General features: G+C 42.5%; 1 protein-coding gene across 8 annotated transcripts in view; it reads right to left on the bottom strand.

Moving 5' to 3' along the window:
* Nucleotides 1-2,944: 2,944 nt before the first annotated feature.
* Nfrkb (nuclear factor related to kappaB binding protein) overlaps nt 2,945-25,262 on the bottom strand; it is a 31,354-nt gene continuing 9,036 nt past the window's right edge. For 2 of the 8 annotated variants that reach the window (XM_051197008.1, XM_051197013.1), the window contains exons 8-25: nt 24,812-24,986; nt 24,287-24,392; nt 23,599-23,725; nt 23,281-23,346; nt 19,711-19,790; nt 19,567-19,613; nt 18,613-18,673; nt 18,036-18,210; nt 15,807-15,913; nt 14,389-14,512; nt 13,849-13,928; nt 13,495-13,712; nt 13,129-13,399; nt 12,309-12,521; nt 9,450-10,217; nt 5,121-5,227; nt 4,305-4,440; nt 2,945-4,190 (exon numbers count right to left, since the gene is read on the bottom strand). In XM_051197008.1, the coding sequence (XP_051052965.1) occupies nt 4,065-4,190; nt 4,305-4,440; nt 5,121-5,227; nt 9,450-10,217; nt 12,309-12,521; nt 13,129-13,399; nt 13,495-13,712; nt 13,849-13,928; nt 14,389-14,512; nt 15,807-15,913; nt 18,036-18,210; nt 18,613-18,673; nt 19,567-19,613; nt 19,711-19,790; nt 23,281-23,346; nt 23,599-23,725; nt 24,287-24,392; nt 24,812-24,986 (2,987 nt within the window). In that variant the 3' untranslated portion in view covers nt 2,945-4,064. The remainder of the gene's footprint in view (nt 4,191-4,304; nt 4,441-5,120; nt 5,228-9,449; nt 10,218-12,308; nt 12,522-13,128; nt 13,400-13,494; nt 13,713-13,848; nt 13,929-14,388; nt 14,513-15,806; nt 15,914-18,035; nt 18,211-18,612; nt 18,674-19,566; nt 19,614-19,710; nt 19,791-23,280; nt 23,347-23,598; nt 23,726-24,286; nt 24,393-24,811; nt 24,987-25,262) is intronic. The other 6 variants (XM_051197009.1, XM_051197014.1, XM_051197011.1 and 3 more) reach the window with 4 other exon arrangements.

Raw genomic sequence — 25,262 nt, 5'->3', positions numbered from 1 at the left:
GGTTAGGAAAGGATAAAACCAAAGGGTAAGGATTTTGAATTCTTAATATAGACTTGATACTGTTCTACTGATTCTGAACATTTTTTTGTGGGGTTTATTTTTTATAACTTTCCTCAACAAGTATTTACCAAACATCCACTTTGCCCTAGCACTGAAATGTTTGCAAGGATTAATGAGATATCCATCAAGGAATTGACAGTATAATATAAAACTCCTGAGATTATCATTAGGCAGTGTGATGGGCACTGTTGAGTACAGAGGTAGGCTAGTAGTGGTGGCGTATGCCTTTAATCCCAACAGTTAGAAAGCAAAGACAAGCAAAGACAATCGGCTCTACAAATTGAGTACTAGGACAGCCAGGGACTACACAAAGAAACCCTGTCTCAAACAAGCAAACAAAAACAGAAGTGCAGGGGCTGGAGAGAGATGGCTCAGCAGATAAGAACACTTATTGCTTTTCCAGAGGAGCCAAGGTTGATTCCAAATATCCACGTGGCAGCTCATAAGTGTCTAGACCTCCAGTTCCAAGGGATCTGCTGTTCTCTGCTGACCTTCAGGGTGTACAAGCACACATGGGGTGCACAAACATACACTGAGGGTGAAATGCCCACAAGCATAAAATTAAAATAAGTAAATGAATGAATAAATAAAGGACTATGCACAAACAACAGAGTAAGGAACAGAGAAGACACTGGGAGTTGGCCCTTTAGAAAACACACACCATACATAGAAACAGACTATAAAAAGTCCATACACATCAGTTCCTGTGTAAAAGGGGATTCTGTGCTAACTGAAGTTGAAGGATCTTCAAGACTATCTCTGTGCAGCACTCTGTGAGGCTGGAATGTACTTCATCTCAGTGGATCCTCACAACCCTGGGTAATTTAAGCATGTGACATCTTCCTGAGGTTGGTCAGCATAAGGTCAAATAGCTACAAACTGGCAAAACTCATCAACACTGTGACTTGAAAGCCTGGTGTCTCTCACATTCCATACCCTGTTCCTTCACAAACACCCACCAGAGATGCTTTACAAAGTTCTTCAGGTTAGCTAGCTATCTGGCCTTGCACAAAGTCACAGGTGGGGACTAAGAATAATTTGAAAACACTAAGTATTAGAGACTTCTTAGGCTCCCTTTTCAAGGTTTGTCAGCTGAGCAGGAACCCAATCCATTCAGCAAATATTTAAGAAGACTTATTCATCTGCAACAATACAAAATTTGTTCTTTCCTCAGGTCCGAATTAGAAAAGGAACTTATTTCCTGTTTCATTTTCACAGAAAGTGATGCACTTGAGACTTTTTATATTAACAGAACAAAGAAACAGTATTCTTAAGGAATTGACATATAACTCTTAAACATAAAATATTAAAATTTATTTCTGTATCTCTAACCAGTGCTTTGGGATATACCTTCATTAAAAGACAAGCCCTGGCAAAAGATTCTTAAACACTGTTGAAGTACAAGCCATGGGGCTGGAGGTCACCTCCTGCTTTTCTAGACAACCTGAGCTCAGTTCCCAGCACCCACACCTGGATGACTTCTGACTTCCTCAAGTCCCCACACATACAAGACATATATTCACACAAATATACATAGATAAAAATAAGCATTAAAGTACAAGTCAATTAGAATGCCTTTCACTAAATCCTGTCATGGATACATGGTCTGAGTAATCTTTATCAATCTGTCCACCAGAAGCTCATAGGATCAATGATGCCACTGTATTGCAAGAACTGTTCCCTGCAAAACATCCACCACAGCTGACCCACTGCCAGCCTGGAACCTCCTGAGATCTACATATGAAGAAGCACACATGTTCAAACACTGGTGCTGTTGCTGTAAGCAACTCCAGTAGGACGTCTCTAACCTATATTATTCCAACAACAAGCTAGGAAGTAGCAAAAGCTAGACTTTCTGGGGAGTCAACCCCACAAACTGGCATCATGAAATAAGCCTGTATTTTAAATCTGTGCTCTCTAGGACACACATATCCAATGTATCTGTGTGTACTAATAAGATGGGCAATCAGGCAACCTCAGTACATAAAAGTTTGGAATAGATCTTAAGCTGAATGCAAAAGTTACTTTTATGGAATTTGCTAAGTAAAATCAAAAGAGGGTTTAGCCAACAGTAAACATCTGAGAGAGAATATCTCCTACCCTCTTTTACTGTTGTCTAGAAACTATCACATCATTTTCTGTGTGAAATAGGATATCCACAAATACAAACCACACAGGTAATTTTTAATCCCCTTACTACATCCCTCCCACAACTTTTCATTATTTCAGTCAATTCCCATGCCAGGTCCTCTAGGCACCCATCAAGAGGATGATGTCTTTTCATCCTGTCACCTGTGGTTTGAGAGCCAGGCTTCCCACCCAACTCTAATTACCCTCCAGTTTCACCAGGACACCTCCCAGTGAATCTTCCTTAAGAGTACAGCGCACAGGGGACTTAACTTGGGACAACCTAACTTTTCTTTGCTAATGTAGCACCCAGGTGGGGCTCTAGCCAGCTAAAGTGAGCCAAGAATGAGTGTGAAGTTCCAATCCTCTAGCTTCTAACTCTAGAGATTACATTATAGGCTCATCTGACTCTACCACCCTACGTTAGGAGTGCTGGGGATCCAACCTGGGCCTCTAGTATGCTAGCTGGTGCTCTCTCCACAGTAAAGTTACATCTCCAACACCAGGCCCAGGTGCTTATCTTAGTTTTCTCCATTTCCACTCAGATTTATATCTTCTCACTATTAAAGAGGAATGGCAATTCTAATTGACAGAACTGCTATAAGAAGCAAATGTAACTATAAAGCCACTTTGTAGCCAAAACCACTTTTTCCTGTTTCTCAGCAACTTGCTAAATAACCCAGTTGCAGGCCATTTCTATTCTATGTGGCCCCTAGTTCTATTTCCCCATTAAAGAAATTAATGAAAGGCCCAGAGATTAAAGATACATTTTTAATCATTTGGATACTTTCACAAAGAGACAGGGAAGCCCTATCCCTACAGAAAGGCTTTTCCACCCACCCCTGCCTGCACCGCAGCAGGACATGTAAGGTGTGACCAGTGCACTAAGGACGTAGGACTTTAAACAGCATCCTTCTGAGCTGTCTGTGGCTGGTGGTGGCTGAGAAGTGTGAAATGGCCAGGAATAAAAACTGCAAATCCAGACTTACTTCTCCTGAAGCTGGCATTGCCAAGTAGTGCCTAGTGCTGTCCCCACTCTACCATTTCTCCAATGTTACAATCAGGTGGCCAGCTTCAAGGGTCTGGTTTGCAACTGCTGTTCTACAGCAGATAGAACGTGCAATCTCTGGGCTGTAAGCAAGTGTGCAGTGAGAGCAGCAGCTCGGCTGGCATCCCTAAGGACAATGCCCACAAGTGAAGACACAGGGACAACCAAGATCCCAACACCCATCTTCAGTAAGTGGTACCAAACTAGTCTCACTTGAGGGGATCCATGCCACCTCATGGCCTACATTTCCCTACATTACCTCTCATTATCAAGTAAGCCACCAACCTGTTAAGAGTCTTGTTAGGCTCTCATTCTGGCCAAAGGAGTAAGGGGTCAGTTTAGGGGCACTAAAGCCCAGATTTCTATCTGATAAAAGATGCACAGTAAGTTCTTTAAAAAAATAAGTTACACAAAATTTTCTGGACACAAAACTCATGTGGACAAATCACCAAGAGGATCAAAAACTAAAAAGTAAAATCCTCACACAGAATGAGGCTTATATTCACTGCTGGCCTGCTCACCAACTGGCAGGCCTGCTCCCTGGGCATCCAACACTCAGGAGGTAACTGTGGCTTGTGTGACTGTGACCTCCCATGATTCTGATGTTTCTCCCCTTGAACTGGACAGAGCAGCCCTGGAATCCTAAAACTGAGCCTTGTCAGGGCTTCATTCTGGAGTGTGGCTGCAGAACCTAGGGCACAGTTGCCAACACCCTCCACCACCCTGCCTCAAGCAGGGGAGCTCAGAGAAAGGAAGCAACCTTCCTGCTCCCTTTCTGTCAGCTGAGATGCACGAGGCCTGGTCTCTTAAAGCTGCCTCTCTTTCTCAGTCACTGTTGTTCAGGTGCTTGTTTAGGAGATGGCGCGGTGGTCACAACAACAGTGGAGACTGCTTTGGAGGAGCCAGAAGCTGTGCCCTGCTGGAGATGGGATGCAGGAACAGTCTGGATACGCACCTACTTACAAAGAGAAGAGGTCTGATCAGTGAACTTCAAGTAGGCACTTCAATTAAGAAAATCAAAAGAAAACAGACATGCCTGTGATGGTCAACAGTCCGCATTAGACCTTACCTGTGTAGCCTGACCTTGTTGCTGAAGCTGCTGCAGCTGCTGGGCAGTGAGGAAACTCACTGGCTTATTGCCAGCAATGAGCTTAGTACCTGCTGGCATGGTTGTAAGGATGATGTTGCGACCCAGCCCACTGAGACTGTGGAAGGGAAACAGAAGTTAAGGGATGACCACATAGTTCTGGCTCAGATTGAAGCTACATACTGAATGAAGACAATAAAGAGGCCCTGATGCCCAGTAAAGACCTCAACATTCTCATATTAAGGCTACCTTTCTTCTAAAGGTCTATAAACTCTATACTCTGCCACGTAAGAGACAGGTACTGCCAGGAAACATGAGTCCCTGGCAAGAAACTCTCCCAGCTGGACACATGGGAACACGCACTGAGAGCACTACAGGGAGTACAGGTGTGAGCCAGCTTCAGAACCCAGCCAGATCCTATCTCTTATGGAAGAAAGAAAAAGGCCACCCAGCCCCAAAAAGCTTCATCATAATTAAGAATGCCAGAATGACTGCATTATCCCAGAGGAAAACATTCACCAAACTGTCTTAAGATCAGACTCAAATATCAAAGGGAGGGTCCTTTGATCCTCCAACCATCGCACCCCAACACCCTGCACCCTCCTTACTTCATTATTACTCCTGTTGTATTCCTCTCCCTACAATAGAAGCTGGACCCAGAATGGCCTCTTTTGTCTTAATTATTGCATCCAAAAACAGTACTGGGGGTCCAATGTGTATTACTGATGAAAATGTCAGGCACTAACCACCTTCACATTCTGCAACAACCACTTTTGCTCTTTTGCAAACAGCACTCACTTGGCTCCAAGGTTGCCTTTGATAATAGGGGCTGTGACGACGCTCTTGCCCTTCATTGGCTGGCTAATCACAGACAGAGGAACTGTGATCCTTGTAGGAAGCTTCCCCTACAAAGAAAACAATCAGCATTTGTGGACTAGACGGAGATACAGCTAGTGCCTACAGAGAAGAGGAGAGAACTATAGACACCTCCAATCCTCATTCCCCCAAGGGTTCCAATATTCTCGCAGGCAGAACCCAAGTAACTCTAATAAACTTGCTTATACATTAAGTTACATGTCACTTGTTCTACTATCTAAAGAGTAACAACTGCCTGTTTGTCACAAAGGGCTAAAGCTTCAGGTTTGCCTTAAGTCTCAAAGACTTTGGACTTGGGAGTCAGGGGAATAGGACTTGAGACTGGGTCTCTCCATATAGCCCATGCTGTCTCTCAATTCAGTCTTCCTGCCTCAGCTTCTCTAGTGCTAGGATTACAGGAATGCACCACACACTCAGCTAACAGACCAGGACTTTTGAACAATGCTATTGTGTTATTGTGTAACTAGGAGTCTTTGGGGACAAGTGGAACAATGTTATACTTTATATATGAAATGTCCCCCACAGGGCCATATACTAAGTCAGAAGATTGTAGAGACTTTTAAGAGGTGAGCCTTGCTAGAGGAAGTAACAGGAGTGTGCTTCTGAGGTTATGCCTGAGTTGCTGGCTCCTGCTTCATTGATCCTTCCTTCCCCTTGGGAAGAGAGCAGCCTCAGAGACATGCTCCACCATTACCACTTTCTGCCTCCACCACTGACCTAGAATCCACAGAGCTAAAGACTGGGATAGAACCCTCTGTAACCATGACCCTAAGTTTCCCTAGTTTATGACAGGTATTTTGTCACATCAATATAAAATATGACTAATAAGAGCATAATTCTTTTAAAAAAATCTATTTTACGTATGTGTCTGACCTACATGTATGTGTGTGTCTAATACTAGCGGAAGTCAGAAGAGGGCACTGAGCCCCTGGAATTTGAGTTATGGATGGTTGGGAGCCACCACATGGATGCTAGGTCCTCTGCAAAAACAAATGCTCTTAATACAGAGCCATCTCTCTTGCTCCGGGGTATAATTCTTTATATACTGCTGGATTTGTATGAACTTTCCTATCTAGATTGATGAAAGATGTTGGTCTACAGCTTTGCTTTACTGCACTGTCTACACTGGTTCTGGGGTAAGGATGACAGACCTCACAGATGAACTAAATGACTCCACTGGTTCTACTTTTAGAAAAAAAATTAGACTACCGTTACATTATTTCTTTCATAAACATGTGATAGAAACACCAGTGGGAACTCTTAAACCAGTTACATTTCCTTTAGAAAGGAAAGTCACTCAGCCAGGCAGTTGGGAGCTCACACTTTTAACCCCAGCACCTGGGAGGCAGAAGCAGGTGGGGCTGTCTGTGAGTCCCGGCCAGCCTGGTCTACAAAGCTAATTCAAGGACAGCTAGGGCTGTTACACAGAGAAACCTTTGGTCTAGAAAAAAACAAACAAACAAAAAATTATTAGCTCATTGTATGCAAAATAAGTCAACTGAAATTGCCCTCTTCTTCCTTATGTAACTTTTCATAATTTACATCTACTATGGAAACAAACACTTCTTACCTAAACCACAAAGTATGTGTTGGCAGTCCCAGATCCTAAGCCTCTTAGATAGGTGAATCCTATCTGACTGGGTATCCATATCACATGGCACAGTGCTGGACACTCAGCAACTATATGGTGAGGAAGGACAGAGAACCTCTAGAGTTAAAGAAAAAACGGACAACACCCCAATGGGATGCAGGCTCACAGGGGTGAGCAGCAGGACAATCTGATAGGAACAAATCACACTTCTCCAGAGGTAAGAGAGGTTGGGGAACACTAATAATAAAATCAGTCAAGTGAAGAGAAAAAAAAAAACCTAACTCCAAAGTTAGTAAGGCCCAAGAGAAAGAAACAAGGAAAGAGAATGTTACATGTGGGAATGCAAACATCCTACTGCACTGGAGGAAAGAAAACAGTCACTATAGCACCTAGTTTCTAATGTTTGGTTAGTAATAAAATTATTCACCCCACCCAGTACTGAGGATGAAACCTAAAGCCTACCACATGCTAAGTAGGTACTCTACCACTGAGCCACACCCACTGGATAATTTCTAACCATGTGGAAATCTTACTTGCTTTTAAAAAACACAAGATAAAGGGCTAATTGAATGTTTTAAAAAGGGAAGGGGGGACAACAATGGACATTTCCTATAAAAAGGAAATAAGGATTCTGATACAAAGTAGCAGACTCAATACAGTTTAGTCACTATTTGTAGCCCATTAAAGAGCAATACAAGATGGCATCAGGCAGCAGGCTAGCTGGTGATAGTGCCTTTATATGGATCTGCACATGGCTGTTTTCTGAAAAATACTAAAAGATCCCAGTGATCTACACTCTGAGCTTTATATCATGCCCTGCAAAATTATTCCAAATGACTAACAAGCTACATTTTTCTTTTACACTTAAAATGCAGTCAAAATAAAGAATTCTTTTACACCCTGGAATAAAGAAGGCACAGCTTTAAAATCTTGAAACCATTAAAGAACACACTGCTAAAAGTAATCAGAGAAAACTAAATACTCAGTTAAGAGGACAGACTGACTAGGCAGTGGTGGCTCACATGGTTAATCCCAGCACTTGGGAGGAAAAGACAGGCAGATCTTTGTGAGTACAAGGACAGCCTGATCTACAGAGTGAGTTCTAGGACAGCCAGGGCTACCCTGTCTTGAAAATCAAACAAACAAAAAAGATGACAGATCAAACCAGGTTTGGTGACAATCCTAGTACCCAGAAAGCTCAGGTAGTCTTGTCTACATAGAGTTCCATGTCAGCCAAGCACAGAGCAAAATCACCAAGAAAGAAAGAAACAAAAACATAACCTAAGGTAAGATCAAAGGAAAGGGGGCTGGAGATATGACTCAGCAGTTAAGAGCACTGGCTGCTCTTCCAGAGGACTCAGGTTCAATGCCCAGCACCACAGGGCAGCTCACACCTGTCCATAACTACACTTCCAGGGTGTTGACACCTTACACAGGTATACATGAAGGCAAAACACCAATGAACCAAAATAAAAAGATAGTAAATATATCTTAATAATCTTTTCAGTAGCTCAGTTAGTGTCAAAACTTTCAATATGTGGATCTTCGAGACTCCGTTATCTATACTTCAAAAATAAAGAAAGCTCTCACGAGCAATGCTATGGCATTGGCAGCAGTGGAAACAGACCCCTGAATAGAAGCACTTCCATGTACTACATCACTAAAAAGGGTGTGGTCAATATCTGCAATGATCCCCAAGACATTCTTAACTAGGTGTATAAAAAATGGAGGGCTCAAGAAAAGGGCTGCAAGGGACAAATACATTATTCAATAACTCTTGTTAAGGACAGAACACTAGAAGGTAAAGAAAATTTTGCAGTTTACTCTGTACTTCTGAAACTATTCTTTGTATTTAAGTGTATATATATATATATATATATATGTGTGTGTGGATATATATTATACTTTTCTAAATTGCATTCCAAAAGCAAATCACCTGAATCTATGTCAAATGGAGAGATATGGACAGACAAGTTTCCTAGTTCTCAGTCTCCTAAGGGTTAGGGGCTGAACCTGAAGAACTTTCCCAGGCTGGCTTTGGCAGTACATACCTGCAATCCCAACACTTGATAGACTGAAAGAGGAAGTTCAATGGATGAGGACAGAGAGTCAAGACCAGCTTAGGCACATAACAAATTCTAAGCCAGTTTGGGCTATGTAGTAAAATTCTATGTCCTGGTTGGTTTTATAACTTAATACAAGCTAAGGTCATCTGAAAGGGGGGGGGGACCTCAAATGAGGAAAAAAACAAAAACAAACAAAAAAAAAATAAAAATAAAAATGCCTCCAAAGATCCAGGTGTTAGGTTATTTTCTTAATTAGTTATTGATGGGGGAAGCCCCAACCCATTTTGGGCAATGCATCCCCAGGCTGGTGGTCCTAAGTTCTATAAGAAAGCAGGCTGAGCAAGCCAGTAAGCAGCACCCCTCCATGGCCTCTGCCTCAGCTCCTGCCTCCAGGTTCCTGACCTGTTATGAGTTCCTATCCTAGATTCCTTCAGTGATGAACAGCAATGTGGAAGTGTAAGCTGAATAAACCTTTCTCCCCAACTTGCTTATGGTCATGGTGTTTCATCACAGCAACAGAAACTCTAGCTAAGATACCCATTTCCTTCCAGAAAATTGTTTCTTGAGCAGAGGGCTACCATCACCATTACTCACAGACTGGGATGTGGACACAACTGTAGTGTTAACAGGGACCTGCCGCACAGTGGGGGCTCCAGTCCCGATGCTGATGGGAGTACTTGTTGCCCCAGAGGCCACAGCCACAGTCTTAGACACAGTGGCATTTATACTGGGCAAGGACACCGTTGAAGAATGGATAGTTCCAGACCCACCAGCAACAGAGGCTCCTTGCTTTGCATGCGCTGCAACAGTAATGGTCTGGCCTGCTTTAGGAGGCATCACTCCCAGACCTTGCACAATGCGGATTGTGGCAGCAGGTTTTGCTTCTGAAGAGGCCACTGTGTTCTTTCCCTTCTGATCTGCCACGCTCACACCAAGAGCTGGCATCAAGCGAAAAGCTGAATTCGAAGTTTCTGTTGGCTTCAGTTCAGGAGTTACTTTGACCACGGTAGTACCTGCTGGAGCTGATGAAGGAACACTGGCTGAAGGGGCCTTGGCAGGGCTGTCAGCTGCATGGACAGGATTGGAAGTGACATGTAAGGTAGCAGAGATGCCTTTGCCTGCAGTGCCACTTCCTGTTCCAAAGAGGTCCTGAGTCAATTTGACTGTGGTAACCTGAGACTTGGCCAACGTGGCCATCATGTCCGGAGTGATTCTCAAAACTGTCTGGCCCTTGGCATCTGTGGTGATGGAAGAGGGTGGCAGGCGCAGTACATCCTTACCCTGGATACGGAAGTTAGTGGCTGTGAGTGGAATGCTGTTGCCTGTTTGAGGCTTCACACCAAGCTGCCCAGTGATTGACACCTGGATAGGGAAATACAGTATCAATGAAAGACTCACAATGCTAAGCTGGCATCATGGATTAGAAAAACCTCTACTCACAGGCATACACTTTATGTATCTTTAACTTTTTATTCTGAAAAATGGTAAACACAATCAAAAGTAAAGAAGAATGTAACAAACTATATACCCTTTACCCAGTGCCAAATGTAATTATTTTTTCAATCGTATCTATTCTTTCCTGGCTTTAGGAAGGAATCGGAGAGACTGAGCTGGAGTTCGGGGACACTTACCAACAGTAAGGACAAACTAGGAGTGAAACATGCACCTCACAAAGAATACTAGAAAGGAAATCTAAGGCCTTACCACTGAGCTACACCTATCAGCCCTACCCCAAAAGAACTGAAATATTTTAAAGTAAACCAAGATACATTATTTTATTGAATATGTGTGTATGTGTATGCCTGTACATGCACATATATATATGTATATATACACACACACACACACACACACACACACATAATACGCATATACATATAATACATACATACATATGTTTGTGTGTGTATAACTTACTTAGCAAAGGTTTTTGGGGTTTTCCTTTTTATTTGTTTTTTAAGACAGAATTTCTGTGTATCCCTGGCTGTCCTGGAATTTGCTCTGTAGACCAAGCTGGCCTTGAACTCAGAGACATCCATCCGCCTGCCTCTCCCTTCTGAATGCTAGAATTAAAGGCATGACACACCACCGCCTGGCACAAAGAATTTTCTTTTTTAATCTAAAAACATTCCCAATGCCATCACTACACAGCAAGTACTATCAGTACATACCTGATTGTTCCCATACTGTGAGTCTCATCCATAGTTTTTATCATATCCCACGCAGGTATTGTCCAATCTTTTGGAACACACTAAATCTGTGTCCATCCGATATTCTCCACACTCAAACTGTATTCCCTCTCAGTAAATCATACCACTATACTTAACCATTCTATCCAGCACCCACAGGAACACGTCTTTCTTTTAGACTCACACTCAAGCTACCAGCAAACCACACAAGCTACATTCCTTTCTTGCCACACAGCTAACAAATGCTCTCCATCCCTCACCTGGCTGCTGCAGCTGCTCTAATCTTCTTCATTCCCCAAAGTACATTGTATTGAGTAGCTAGGGAGTAACTGAGGTTCACTATCACATTTAAGTCAGAATCAAAGTTCAACACACTGTAACCACTCACCAAATGCACTCACTGCTTGTGCACTAAGCTACAGCACAATGTTTTCCCTGACATAAGACTCAATTTACAGTTCTACACATATAGTCCTTCATCTCCAGGTCACTACTACATGGTGCAGCAACTTCACTTATCTCCTTCAAATGTCACTTCTTCAGAGAAGCTTCTTCTCATTATCATGGATAAATAACACATGGCATTCCATCTTCCATCTTTACTCAAATCACCACAATGTTTCTTATTATCTGGCACTGACCAAGGTATTTGTTTCCTACTCCTATAACATATGAGCTCCACACAGGGGCTTAGTCTGTTTAACACATGCCTAAACCCCAAACACAATGCACAACTGCTAAATAAAATGTCACTTTGTCATTGTGTGGCTCTGCTTCTTCATCTACAGAACGGTTTAACACCACACCACAGTGCCCCAGCAGACTGGCTAATGTCTATCAACCACATAGTGGGGTGAAGTACACAGGGGGCATTGCTCTAGGTGTCAACTGCCTTCACAATTTTTAAAGTGCAAACATCACACCTGTGTATTCACAGTCAAGAAAGAACAAATGTATATTCCACCTTTATAAGTGACAAACTAAAAGCCCTGAAAAAATATGAGCGCTAACTGCATAAACCCAGAGAAAAGGCAACATAAATCCAAACCCCAGCTACCAAATACTGAAATACACAAAAAGAGATCAGCATAAAGGTTGTCGTTGGTGTGTGTGTGTGTGGGGGGGGTGGTCCTCACCTAATAAATCTCCAAACCATGAGGCAAAGCCAACAAAGCCTCCATAGGCACCCAGGCTGTTCAGGATCATCGCACAACCTCATCCTTTGCTTTAGTTTGGGGTACCACTTAGAGCTAAGTCCACATACCTGCTTGATGATGTTCTGTCCTGTGACATTCTGGATGACAGCTGTTGTGGAGGCACTTGGAGCAGAGGTCCCAGGAGAACTCAAGGCTGGTTTGCTCACTGGGCTGACTGCAGCAGGGAGACTCGTCACTGTAAGCCCTGTCTGCCCAGGTCCAGGCCGCTGCACAGAGGCTGCTGCAGTTTGCCCCTTGACTGGAACAGTTGCCACAACTGCCTAGTTCAAGAATGTGAAGTCAAGAGACCAATGAGACACCAAAATGGGACCAGCCAGGCAAGCAAGGGCCCTGCACAACTCCCCTCAGAAAGCACTCTGCAAGTACCCTTGCTATCAGTCTGAGGCTCAGCATGTCCTGGAACGTACACTGCATTTCCTATATTTGTATAATGTTCACAATGTTTTACATTTAATACCTTATTTAATTTGTATATGCTGAAGACGACTATGATTCTTCCATTTTACATATAGGAAAGAAAAATGAGACAAAAAACGTGAATCTTTCTCGAGTCAAACAAGTGATTAGTGGCATGGCTAAGGCACAATGAAAATTTAGAAGCATGAGCTTTGATATTTCATTCCCCTTCTACAGGGCCTTCACTTGTTTACAACACGCAAAACAGAGTAACTGAAAGTACTTTTCTAGCTTTGAACACTTCCCTTGAAGCTTTGAACATTAAATGAGTTATTTCAGTGAGTTTCATCATCAATACCAACAACATATGACTTCCAGGTCTTCCTCGAGCTCTACTTGTTTGAGTCACTAACTCGCCCACTTCTGGGTTTACATAGCCCCTATATCCAAAGACATGCAGCATCCACTTACCTGGGGTACTACTTTGGTTTGTGTAGCAGTGACTGGTACACGGATCTGTGGTCCTGCTGGCATCTGTGGTAATGTTTGTGTTGGCCCTACTGACTGCTGGGAAACAGCAGGAAGGCTGGGCTGAGCTACCACCCGAACCTGGGGCAGTCCGGCTGAGCTAGAGTGGCTCACAACCCGAGCAGTGGCCTGAGAATTGGGTGGAGTCTGGATGGAAGCTGGGGAAAGCATCGTTCCTAGCTGAGGCATTGTTGGTGAGGACACCAGAAGAACACTATGTGGAAAATAAAGGGGAAAAATAAAAACTCAAGTCATGAATACAAGACGATTCTGGAAGGAAAGACCAAGAGAAGAAACACAGGTGCTTACCCTGAACTTGACTTAGCTGGCTCGGAGACAGTGGTAGAGCCGCTTTTGTTCACTGCTGCCACAGGTGGAGGAGAGATGGGGGTGGTGGGCAATGCTGGTGTGGTGGGGGTTACAGGTGTAACTGGGGTAGGTGGCATGCTAGAGTCACTGAGGCTCATCTGGCTTTGCTCAGAAGGGCCACTAAGGCCCTTCATGGAGCTCTCCTTATTACTGGACTTCTAGAAAAGAAAAAGGAATCTATCTCAGGCATCATGAAGGCTCCTGATACATTCACTGGGTCAGGTAAGAGTTGAGTGTCTATGCTGGTCTGCCTCATCTCAGAACCTCTAAAGTAAATGCCTGAAGGTAACTTACCACCTTGGATGGCGGCTTGGGTTTTTGCTGAAGAGCTTTTCTGGCTTTAGCTGCCGCTGCTTGAGCTTGATGAATCCGTTCTATAAACAAGGATGTTATATAGTTTAGGAAATTTGAGCTTGGCATGCTAAATGAGAAGGTCTTTGTTAAGAAAACGGGGACTCTCCAAGCAAAAATTGTAATCCCATTTCTCAGGAGCCTGATATAGGAAAACAGTAAGTTCAAGGTCAGTTTGTTACACAGGCTAGACTTTGTCTCAAAGCAAACCAAACAAAACAAAAAGCTGGACTTGACAATGCACAACTATGAGCCCAGAACTGGGAAGAAAAATTCAAAGACAGCTTCTCCAAGTACCAAGTTCCACATCAACCTGGCTACACAGCAAGATCCTGTCTCAAAAACAAGACAACCGAAGGCCTTGTTGGTAGACTGGATTGTGCCTTCATAATCCTATCCTAACTGAATGCTAACAGTGTAATTTATCTGGAACAGAAAGGCAGATGCCCCTCATCTAATCAGCACACTGAAGACCTCACATACCAAACTCTTCCTCACTCCGGCTGCGATGCAGGTAGATCCACAGCTTTCGTCCAATGTCATATTTCACACAAGGGTCTTTTTCATAATGCAATCGATCCAGTGCTCCACTCACTACAGTGTTCACCTAAGAACAAAGCAAAAGGACAAGTCCAACCAATATAATACAGGTTATCTGGACTCCCAGGAAAAGCCAGTAGATATAAAGTCACAGAGAATAACAGACTGAATCCCAACAGCTCTGTCCTTCCACTTTGAAAGGAATGATGCACAACTAAGATATTAACTCATCTTCACTGTAAGCACACTGTGAACTAAGAAACTAATTAACTAGAGAAACCTTTATTTTGGAGGACTGGAGAGATGGCTTCGCAGTTAAGAGCACTGTTTCTAGCAGCCCTCCCTATCAGGTGACTCAATCAATGTTAACTCCAGCTTCAAGGGACCAATGCCCTCTTAAATAAATAAAAACACATAAATTTAAAAAAGGAAAAAAAAAGACAGTTGTGAATTATCATGTGGATATTTGGAATCAAACCTGGGTCTTCTGGAAGAACAATATTCTTAACCACCAAGTCATACCAAGTCATTTCTCTACCCACGTGGTCATAGTATTTTTAATGTGTTTATTTATTTTACTGTTCTTATGTATATGGTATGAATATGAGCACAGTCATATATTTGTCATGGTGCATGTGTAGAGGTCAGGAGACAAACTTTCAGGGCTGCTTCTCATCATCTACCTTGCTGAGGCAGACTCTCTTGCAGTTTCTGCCACATTGTGTATTCCAGGCTAGCTAGTCCAGAGATTGGAGGTGACTCCACCCTTACTTTAGAAGTGCTGGGATTAAAGATTTGTCATCTCATCCAGCTTCATATGTAGACTCCAGGTATTGAACTTAGGTCATCGTCATCTCTTTACCCACTGAACTATCTCACCAGCCCATAGTTTTGATTTTGAGGCAGGAGTTGTCCAGGCTTCAAATTCAATATCTTCCTTCTTCAGGCTCCCAAGATAGCTGGTATTATAGGTACATAATATATCATGCCTAGCTAGCTTTTATTCATTTGATTTGTTTTTGTTTGTTGAGACAAAGTTTCGTTGTGTAATCCTGGCTGTCCTGGAACTCATTCTGTAGACCAGTCTGGCCTCAAACTCATATATCCACCTACCTATGCCTCCCAGGTGCTGGGATTAGACCTACATCACCACACCTGACTTATTCATTCCTTTTTAAAAAATATTTTATGTTAGGGGATGCACATACACCTCAAGTGGTAAAATATGCTCCTGATGTATGTAAGACCTTGGGTTCCTCCCTTAGTAGCACAAGAAGAAAAAAATGTAACTTCCATTTCCTAATAGCTTTTCTCAAATACATTCTGAAATGAAGCCAAAACAGGCTATTTGTCTAACTCACCTGAGTGCTGGTGACATCTGGAGCAAGAAACTGAGAGTCCTTGAGCAGTTCACAGATCTCTGCTCGAGTGCCTTCCCCATTAGGCAGCCGAGCTGCAGCATCCCGAACTGACATCAGAAAATGCAAAATCCAGGAGTCAAGCAAAGCTTCCAATGAGCACATCTCCTGACCTGTTCTGGTGGGGGCTGAGTTAGTTCCCTAGAATCACAGTTCCTGAGCCTCATCCTGCTGGCCAGGGCACAGTGCCCTCTAGTGGCTATAAATGCTACACTGACCTTTCTACACTTTCAACACACCTACCTATAGGCAAAAGTAGGCCCAGGGTATCTTAGAATCCAGTGGAGTGGTTCTCATCCCCAAATAGGACATCTATGTCATACTCCCTCCCCCCAGGCCCAGGAATGTCATGGTAGAGCAAGTGGAAAGACTTTGAGAGAATAGAGCAGACTGCCAGGAAACAGCACCTTTTGGACATGAGAAGGAACTGTGCTCATGAACTCTCAAAAGCTATGGTCACTACACAAGAGCTACATAAGATCTACCTAGTCACTATTCCAGCAAGATGGATGGGAGGGATTCAAAAAGGCACTTCTAGTTGCAAAGCTACAGGCAGTCATGGCAGCCAGTGGAGATAAGTCAGTTTTCTTTGGGTGAGGGAGAGGTTATCTATGCTACAGTAGAGTCAGACCTATACCCACACCACAGTAATGCATGCAGATGACATTAACTGAACTCAGTGGGACACGTACATACACATATAGTATACATTTTTAGTAAAAACAAAGTTGGGAGGGCATCTGAGGTGAGGAACCAGAGAGGTGTCGGAGGAGGGAGTAAGGGCCAAAATAAAATGAATTCATGTATAAAGGGAAATAGAGTCAGTGGTTTTATAAACTTAGTAAAATAAAAAAAAAGTAATTTAGCACTTCCTTCAATTATTAATGAACATTATAAATCACATTGATATTACCGTACTGTTACAATAGAAATAAAATAATTTTATATGTTACAGGTGTTGAAGACAATTCAAATCACCAAATCACTTACACTAACCCCCATTGGAAGTTACAAGATTTGAAATACCTGCTGCTGGGCCCTATTCAATATCATTAAAAAAAAAACTTAAGTTTTGCATTTAAATTTGTTTTAATAGCTTAATGATTACCGAAATATGACTGGTTTCTTCTGAACTCTAAGTATTTTAAGAATTTAAATGCAGCTGGACTGTGGTGGCACAGGCCTGTAATACCAGCAGAAGCAGAGAAATCTCTGAGTTTGAGGCCAGCTTCATCTACAATGCAAGTTCTAGGGTAGCCAAGACAACAATAGAGAAACCCTCTCCCCCCCCCCAAAAAAAAATCTTTAGATGCATAATTCTAATTCTGGGAAGGAGTCCATAGATCTCTATAGACTACCAAAGGGACTCATAATACAAAGAATTCTTTGTTCTCTTATTATATTTACATGCCTTAGTGTTTTGCCTGCATATATGTCTGTATGAAGATGCCAGATCCTCTAGAGAATTACAGACAGTTGTGAGCTACCAGTTGTGAGCTGCTGGGAAATGAACCTGAGTCTTCTGAAAGAGCAGCCAGTGCTCTTAAAGGTTGAACCATCTCTCCAGGCCTTCTTCTCTTATTTTTTGAGATAATATCACTATGTGGCTTCAAACTTATTGTGTAGCCTGGGCAGCCTTCAAATTCACAATAGTCCTCTAGCCTCAGCATCTTAAGTCCTGAGGTTACAGGCATGCATCATCTCTCTCATGGGGAAAAAAAAAAAGGTGTTTGGTTTTGGGGGGTTTTTGTTGTTTTTTTTTTGAGATAGGGTTTCTGCATGACTTTGGAGGCTGTCTTGGAACTAGCTCTTATAGACCAGGCTGGTCTCAAAACTCAGAGATCTACCTGCCTCTGTCTCCCGAGTGCTGGGATTAAAGGCGTGCGCCATCACTGCCCGGCTTCAAAAAACACCTTTTTAAGGAAGCAAAGTCCTATACTTGATATAACTACTAGCTTCAAGATGAACAAACATGACTTCAGAAAGAAGCACTAATGCCTGGCATCAACCTACCAGGGCAGATTCCTGCCATCTCTTAGATTTGAAAACGTATGAGACTGATCCTCAATCCTATCAAGGGGTTACGGTTTGGTACAGGAAATATGGATTTAATCTGAGGAAAGCTTTGGGGTAAAAATAAGAAATCCCTAGTAATGAATGCATACCACATACCAAGAGACAGAATGGTGACATAGGCAGGACGGTCAGAGCGCAGCAGCGAATGCTCACGAGCCTTGTTGAGGGAGGTCTCCTTGTCAAACACGCCCTTCACTGGTCCCACCACAGACTCAAAGCCATGCATGCGAAAGGTGAATGCCTTATGGGGTTGGCTATACCTGTAACGCTCCTACCAAAAAAAAAAAAAAAGTAGAAAATTGCCATGTCAGAATTAGTGGGGTTCTTTCTAATACTCCCATGAAATAGTGGGATCAAATGAGATGTTAAAACGAGGAAACAAGCAGTCCCACAAAGAACTATGACCCAACCACAGTAGAAAAAAGACAATCCTCATAGCTAATCACACAGGAAATGGCAAGGAAGTAAAATGTATTTTGCTACCTGGAAGAAAAATTCAAATGAATCTTCTTTTCCTTTTGCCAAATCAGTTCTACCCCCACCCCCACCCAAAACAAAATCCAACCTCAACAAATGGACTATGAGAGCTGAAGGACATGAACACCCAAGGAGCTGAGGTCAAGCAAAGTCAGGCTCAGTATTTGTGTCTATATAGTTTCTAAAAACAGCTTACCTGCTCTTGAAAAACCCGTTTCTCTTCTCCTGTGCTAGGTCGCACCACATAGTCAGTTCTTCTGGAACATAAAGAATTCTACATCATCTCTGAGAGCAAGGAGGATCACTGACTATTTGCTCTTTTCTCAGTACCTATAACTATTCCCTTGGCTACATGGGAAAATGTCCCTTCAAAAGTACTCAACTTGTGCTCAATCTACTCTCCATAGATGTCCTGCTGATATTTCCCACATCACCCCATTCTTTGTATCCTTAAGTGTTTGGAATAAACAGAAGAAAGAGGATGGGGATGGCACCTTTACCTACTGTTTTCAGTATTGCTGAAAAGCCAGCTGAATTTAATAACAAAAATGTTATTCTTGGAGGAACAATGCACTTCAAATACATTTGATGACAAGAGTGGTATTTCTGCCTTCCAAAGAACCTAAAACTTGAGTTCTAAATCCCCATTATGTGAATTTATGTATGTGTGTATCTGTCTGTATGTATGTATACATATATAGCTATTTAAGGATGGGCCTTTGAACTACAATTTGAACAGGCAGGAATAAGGAACATGAGATGACTGAGCATGATGAGCACAGTACTGTAAGTCAAAGGGTCTGAGCTCTAGCCAGGGTCCTAACACCATCTTTAGCAAGTCACTGAACTTCATGGATTTCTTTTTACAAGTAAAATGAGGAATCTGAATTAGTGGAAACCAGGAAGGCATATCAGGAAATGCCTACCTACAAGGCAGATTGTCTGCCTTTAGACTCTTGCAGTAAGAGCCTTTCTTACTGAGACGTCTATGTTCCCCTCTCAATCATGTTGAGGCATGTGAGTCAGTGGACTTCTAGAGTCCCTAAGGTTCACTACAGCTCAAACACACTAAAGAAGCCAGCAGATCCACAGCAGTAATGTTAAGTCATGGCTCCACTGGAATTACCCACCACACGAAGAATATACTCACACTCGAGGGACAGGCGTCATGGCATCTGAGCTGTCTTCATTTTCCTGCTGAAGAAAGGGAAAGCATTACCAGGTAAATGGACTAGACAATTTTTACTAACGTAGGGGCTCTAAAACCCAAGTAATGAAAAAGTAGGAGACATACCTTACAGAAAGTCTGGTCTTTGGTTTCTAACCACAGGTGAAAGAGAGCAGCTAATTCCTTTTCATTATCTTGATATTGACCTGCAGGGGTGAGAGTACACACAAAAGTAAGACATTTAAAGTATTATTCACAATCCTGCCTTCTCTTCACCAGATCTATCTATACCAGAAAGAGAATATGCCAAAACCTGTCACTGGTCCTTCCCACTGCCCATGCCATACCCTCACTGCCGGGACTACTATCCCAGGATGCTACTTTTTCAGATCTTTCATTCAACAAGTATTTACAGAGTAGCCACTGTGCACCAGGCACTAGGATGAAGCTGAGACCAAGGAATGAATTCACTCTCTGCCCTTCAGAGAGGTCACTTCAAGTGAGTATGTTATAGGATATTTGTACACCATGTGAAAGTACATTGCTTTGATTAGTGTAATAAAAACCTGAACAGCCTGAACGGCAAGGGAGGAAGTATAGGCAGGACTTCCTGATACAGAGAGGACTCCGGGAAGAAAAAAGGGAAAGACAAGGCCAGGAGACAGAGAACAAGCAAGATATGCATGAGGAGAGGTAATAGCCATGAGCCACATGGCAGAACATAGATTAATATAAATAGGTTAATTTAAAAGAGCTAGTTAGGAACAAGCTTAATAATAGATTTTCATAATTAAGAAAGCTCCATGTCATTATTTGGGAGCTGACAGGTGGGACAGAAAAATGAGTTACAGAGTAATGAATTCATATAAACAAAGCAATTCTACGAAAATGTCATAATGGATGGTACAGAAGTTTACATGAGGGAAAGAGTCTATTCTTGTAGGTGAGAAAATGCACTCCTCACACTGACACAGCAGTAAGAAGGCCTGAGGCAAGAAGAAGCTTAACTGTGTGACTAACTAGAAAGACTAAACTACTTTCTCTGTGATATCTTGTGTCACTTTATTTGGACTCCTACTGGGGCCACCACTGGGTTATTGCCACATAAGTGGACTGTGTCAGAATGCAGCTCCATTTCCCAAGCTGGAAAAGCACATTCCCCAGGATGCTTACTTCTTTTTGTTACTAGTCAGTTCCAACAGCACTAAACATACTCAGAGATCTCGGTACTCTCTCTTCCTTCCAACTCCCTTCCTTGCCTCTCACGGTGTCTTCTCCAAAGGCTATTCATAATCAGTCAATCAATCAATAATCTAACCTTCCTTGTCACACCCCAAGTTTTGTTTTCTATCAGCTGTCTTCTAGGTTCTGAGCCCTGGGGATGTTGTCTACTCATCTTGTAGCTGTGCCCTAGGGTCAGAAGTTAAAGGTTAGTTCTTCCTCTACCCCACAGCTGGTTTTAGATATTTGTTCCCAGTACTGGAAAAAAAAAAAAGTTAATAAAAACAAAAACCAAAAGCCTGTTCTGAAAATAGAGTGCCTAGAAGTAAACACATACATAATACATATATAGTGAGTGAATTTATTTTTGGCAGGTTGGCAACATTATGAAATAAGGAGAGATAGTAACTGAAAACAAAAATGATGCTGGGGAAACTGGATATCCACATTTACAAGTAAGTAATTAAATTCTTAAATCACAGCATACACAACATATACAAAACCCAAAATGGAGTAAAGATTTGACTGCAAGAAAACATCTGAAAAATGGACCCACAGCCTTGATCTTGGTGAGATTCTTTATATGACATCAAAAGAAAAGGCAACAATGATGGAATAAAAAAATAAGTGGGATTGCATTAGCTCAAAAACTATGCACAGTACAGAAAACACCAGAAGGAAAAAGGCAACCTACAGAATAGGAGAAAATATTTACAAACTACCTATGAGCTAAGAAATTAACCAAGATAGTGCACACCCTAATCCTAGCACCTGAGAGACAGAGGCACACAGATCTTTGAGTTTGAGGTCAGCCCGGTGTACAGGGCCAGTTCAAGGGCAGTCAGGGATACACAGAGAAACCTGTCTCAAAAACTAAGGGCTGGAGAGATGGCTTAGTGGTCAAAAAGCACTTGCTGCTCTCCCAGAGGACATAGGGTCCCAGCTTTAGCACCAGCAGCACACAACTGTGTGTAACTCCAGTTCCAAGAGATCCCAATGCCTCTTTTGGCATTCCTGGGCACCAGGCACACATACAGTGCATAGACATACATGCAGGCAAAACACTCTCATGTAAAATGATAAAAATAATTTGCCAACCACTGGTATAACATGCCTTTAATGCTAATACTTGGGAAACAGAGACCGATGCAGGCAAATCTACAAGTTCAAGGCCAGCCTGGTCTACCCAGCTAATTCCAGGGCACCCAGAACTACACAGAGAAACCCTGTCTCAAAAACCAAAACAAAACAAAATAAAAGTTAGTAATCAAAATTTATAAGGAACTTCTACAAATTGATCACAAAAATATAATAACCTTACTTACAAAAAACAGATAAACATTTGAATTGACATCTTGCCAAAAGACAATAGCCCACAGGTACAATAGACAAAAGCTCACAATAGCCCACAGGTACAAGAAAGAAACTCAGTAAACACAGAAAAAAATCAAAACCACTCACAGTGGTTATTATTTAAAAAGTCAAAAAACCAAAGAGTACTAGTGAGATCAACATGGTGGCAGACCTAAACTCCAAGTGTTCAGGAGGGAGATGCAGGAGACAGATTTCTGTGTTTAAAGTAGGCCTGGTCTACATGGGGAGTTCCAAGGCTATTAGTTAAGGCTACAAAGAAAGATCCTGTCTCAAAAAAAAAAAAAAAAAAAAAAAAAAAAAAAAAAACACCAGCAGAGATGTGAAGAGAAAGAAGCCTTATACACACCTTGTATACAGCTAGTGAGAATGTAAACTAATATAGTCATCATGCAACAGTATGAAGGCTCAGAAAAATAAGTTTAGAAATTGATCTGGCAACTTATCTCACTTCTTACCAAAAGAAAATCAAGATCTCACAAAGTTGAGTCAACCCTGCAATTCTAGTACTTGAGAGGTGCTGGGCAGAAGGATAACGTTCAAGGCCACCCTAGCTACAGAGTAAGCTAAAAGGCCAGCCTGGGCTATATAAGGTTTTGCCCTCAAAACAAAAACAAAAGATCTCAGTAATCTGCACTGAGCTTTGTAGCATGTCCAATTACCACATCAATCCTGAACTATCCAATCTCCATTCTTCTAGTGAGGCAACTGATGACTCCCAGAGAAACAAGTGAAGGGCAGCAGAGGCCATCCCAGCTCTCACTGGCCAGTTTCACACACTCCCATCTCCAGACTCTCCTTCTCACTTAAACACACACGGGCCCACTATTGTGGAGCCACTATGCCCTTTCCTTTTACTGATGTAAGAAATATGGCATCTCCTCAGAAATGTATGACACATTTCCCCTTCTCACATGCATTCCCAAACCCTCCTCTCTGATATTCCCTCCCTCACTGCTTTCTCTCACTAAAAAAAAAAAAGTGGAGGAAGGGAAACACACACACAGAGAGAGAGAGAGAGAGAGAGGAGGGAGGGAGGGAGGGAGGGAAAGAGGGCAGCAGGGAGAGAGAGAGTGAAAGCCTCTTGGGGCTTATAATACTTACCAAGTAATTTCCACTGCTGGGTTTTCTCTTTGAATTCAACAAATGGAGAGAAACTAGAAGGAACAGCTGCAAGAAATGTATCACATGAATAAGACATCATGTAAGAGAGTGTTAGCCTCAGAGCAGCCTTCACCCTGAGCTCTGGGAGAGCTTCTGAGTTTGTTTCTGGCTGTGTGTGTGTGTGTGTGTTGAAAAAAAGGAGAAAGGATGGGTCTGATGCAAACACACTACTGCACAAATGAGCAGCTACAGTTTACTGCAAGAATTCCTTAGACAAAAGAGGGAAGACAGGATGAAACCTCACAGAAAAGACCTCACCTCGGCTTTCTCCAGCAAGATACTGCAGTGCAGGCAACACCAACTCAGCCCAGTTGGGGGCAGCAGAGAACCAGCTGTTGAGGGAGCTGGCTGGAGAAGATTGCCAGTCCAAAACCCGATCCTCCAGCTGAGGGAGAGGAAAAGATGGAACCCAATCAGGTTTCTCCTTACTCCAATAATTCTGGGATGTGTCAGAGCAGTTGAACATGTATATCGTTTTGCCAAATATCCAAAGGTAACCACAGTTCTGTACGAGGAATCCACCTGAGCTCTACTTCCCACCAATGCTGGTCAGTTTTGTCACAATGATCCAGCTAGTCATCTGGGAATAGAATGCCCCCCTTGAGTGACAGGCCCCATCTGACTTCAGTGGGCAAGTCTGTGAGGCAGTCTCTTGATAATAATCGATGTGGAAGGTTCCAGCCCACTGTTGATGGCACCACACCTGGTCAGGTGGTCCTGGGCGGTACAGAGAGCAGGCGAAGCAAGCCAATAAGGAGCATTTCTCCTTGTAACTAACTACATGACTTTCCTTACTGATGAACTGTAAGCTAAAATAAACCCTTTCCTCCCGAAGTTGATTTGTCCATGATCTTTATCACAGCAACAGAAAGTACCCATAACCAGAAGCTAGGGACCACTCAAAAGTGCAGCAATTGCAAGACTTTAACATATCTAAAACTCTTACCATAGGAAGGCTAGCCTGACTTTCCAGCAAGATCTCTAACAGAAGAGAGAAAAAACTGGAAAATAGTTCATTGATTCCAAGGCAAGGCTTGATGTCTTCCAGGGGTCTAACAAGGAGGGAAGAAAATGTAAGTGTTTGATATCTGGGCCCCACAGTAGAAGGGGAGTACCAACTACTCCAAGCTGTCCTCTGAATTCCACATATACAACATATACATATGCACCTGCACTCACGTGTGTGTGTGTGCGCGCGCATGCACACACACACACACACAAATAAATATTACAAAGTGGTTTTGGTTTTCTTCAATATGGGAAAGATCAAAAAGGCCAAGGACACATGCCAGATTGGTTCAGGTCCCCTGAGACTCCTTATAATAATCGCAATGACTCTAGAACTTTAGAAAAGAGAACACAAGCAAGATCCCAGCAAGATTCCGGAGCTCAGCACACCCAAGTCCCAAACTGGACTCAGCTGCCTTAACTCCCACCCTCCCAGTGCAGCCGGTGTCCGTGCCCCACTCACTCTTCCTTGATAGACGATATCGTCAGTGGAGAGGGGGCCTGGGAGAGAGCTGGGACCCCTTCAGTATTGCTTAGAGGCTCAGCCAGATCCTCTGCTTCAGATTTTATCAACTTTATTTTCTTCTTCTTCTCTTTTTCCTTCACTTTTTTTTTAAGAACAGCCAAATCATATAAGGCTAGGAAGAAGGGGAAAAAAACCCACAAAACTCACAAAAACGCATTATGAAGTGAGAAGTCTTACATGCATTTGATTTCCCAAAGCCTCTCAGAGACTCAATAATAAGACACTTAGGATTTTTTGAAAACCAAACTCAGCACATGACTTATAATTTAACATCTAATGATATGCTGTGCTGATCTGATTTCATTTTTATTCAAGTATCTATGTGCATGGTACACACACGTGCATGTGCATGTATAGGGGTGTATTTTTGTGCACACAGAGGTCAGAA

The sequence above is a fragment of the Phodopus roborovskii genome, unplaced genomic scaffold (assembly GCF_943737965.1).
Source record: "Phodopus roborovskii unplaced genomic scaffold, PHOROB, whole genome shotgun sequence".
Lineage (NCBI taxonomy): Eukaryota > Metazoa > Chordata > Mammalia > Rodentia > Cricetidae > Phodopus > Phodopus roborovskii.
This window is presented reverse-complemented; position numbering and strand designations above follow the sequence as displayed.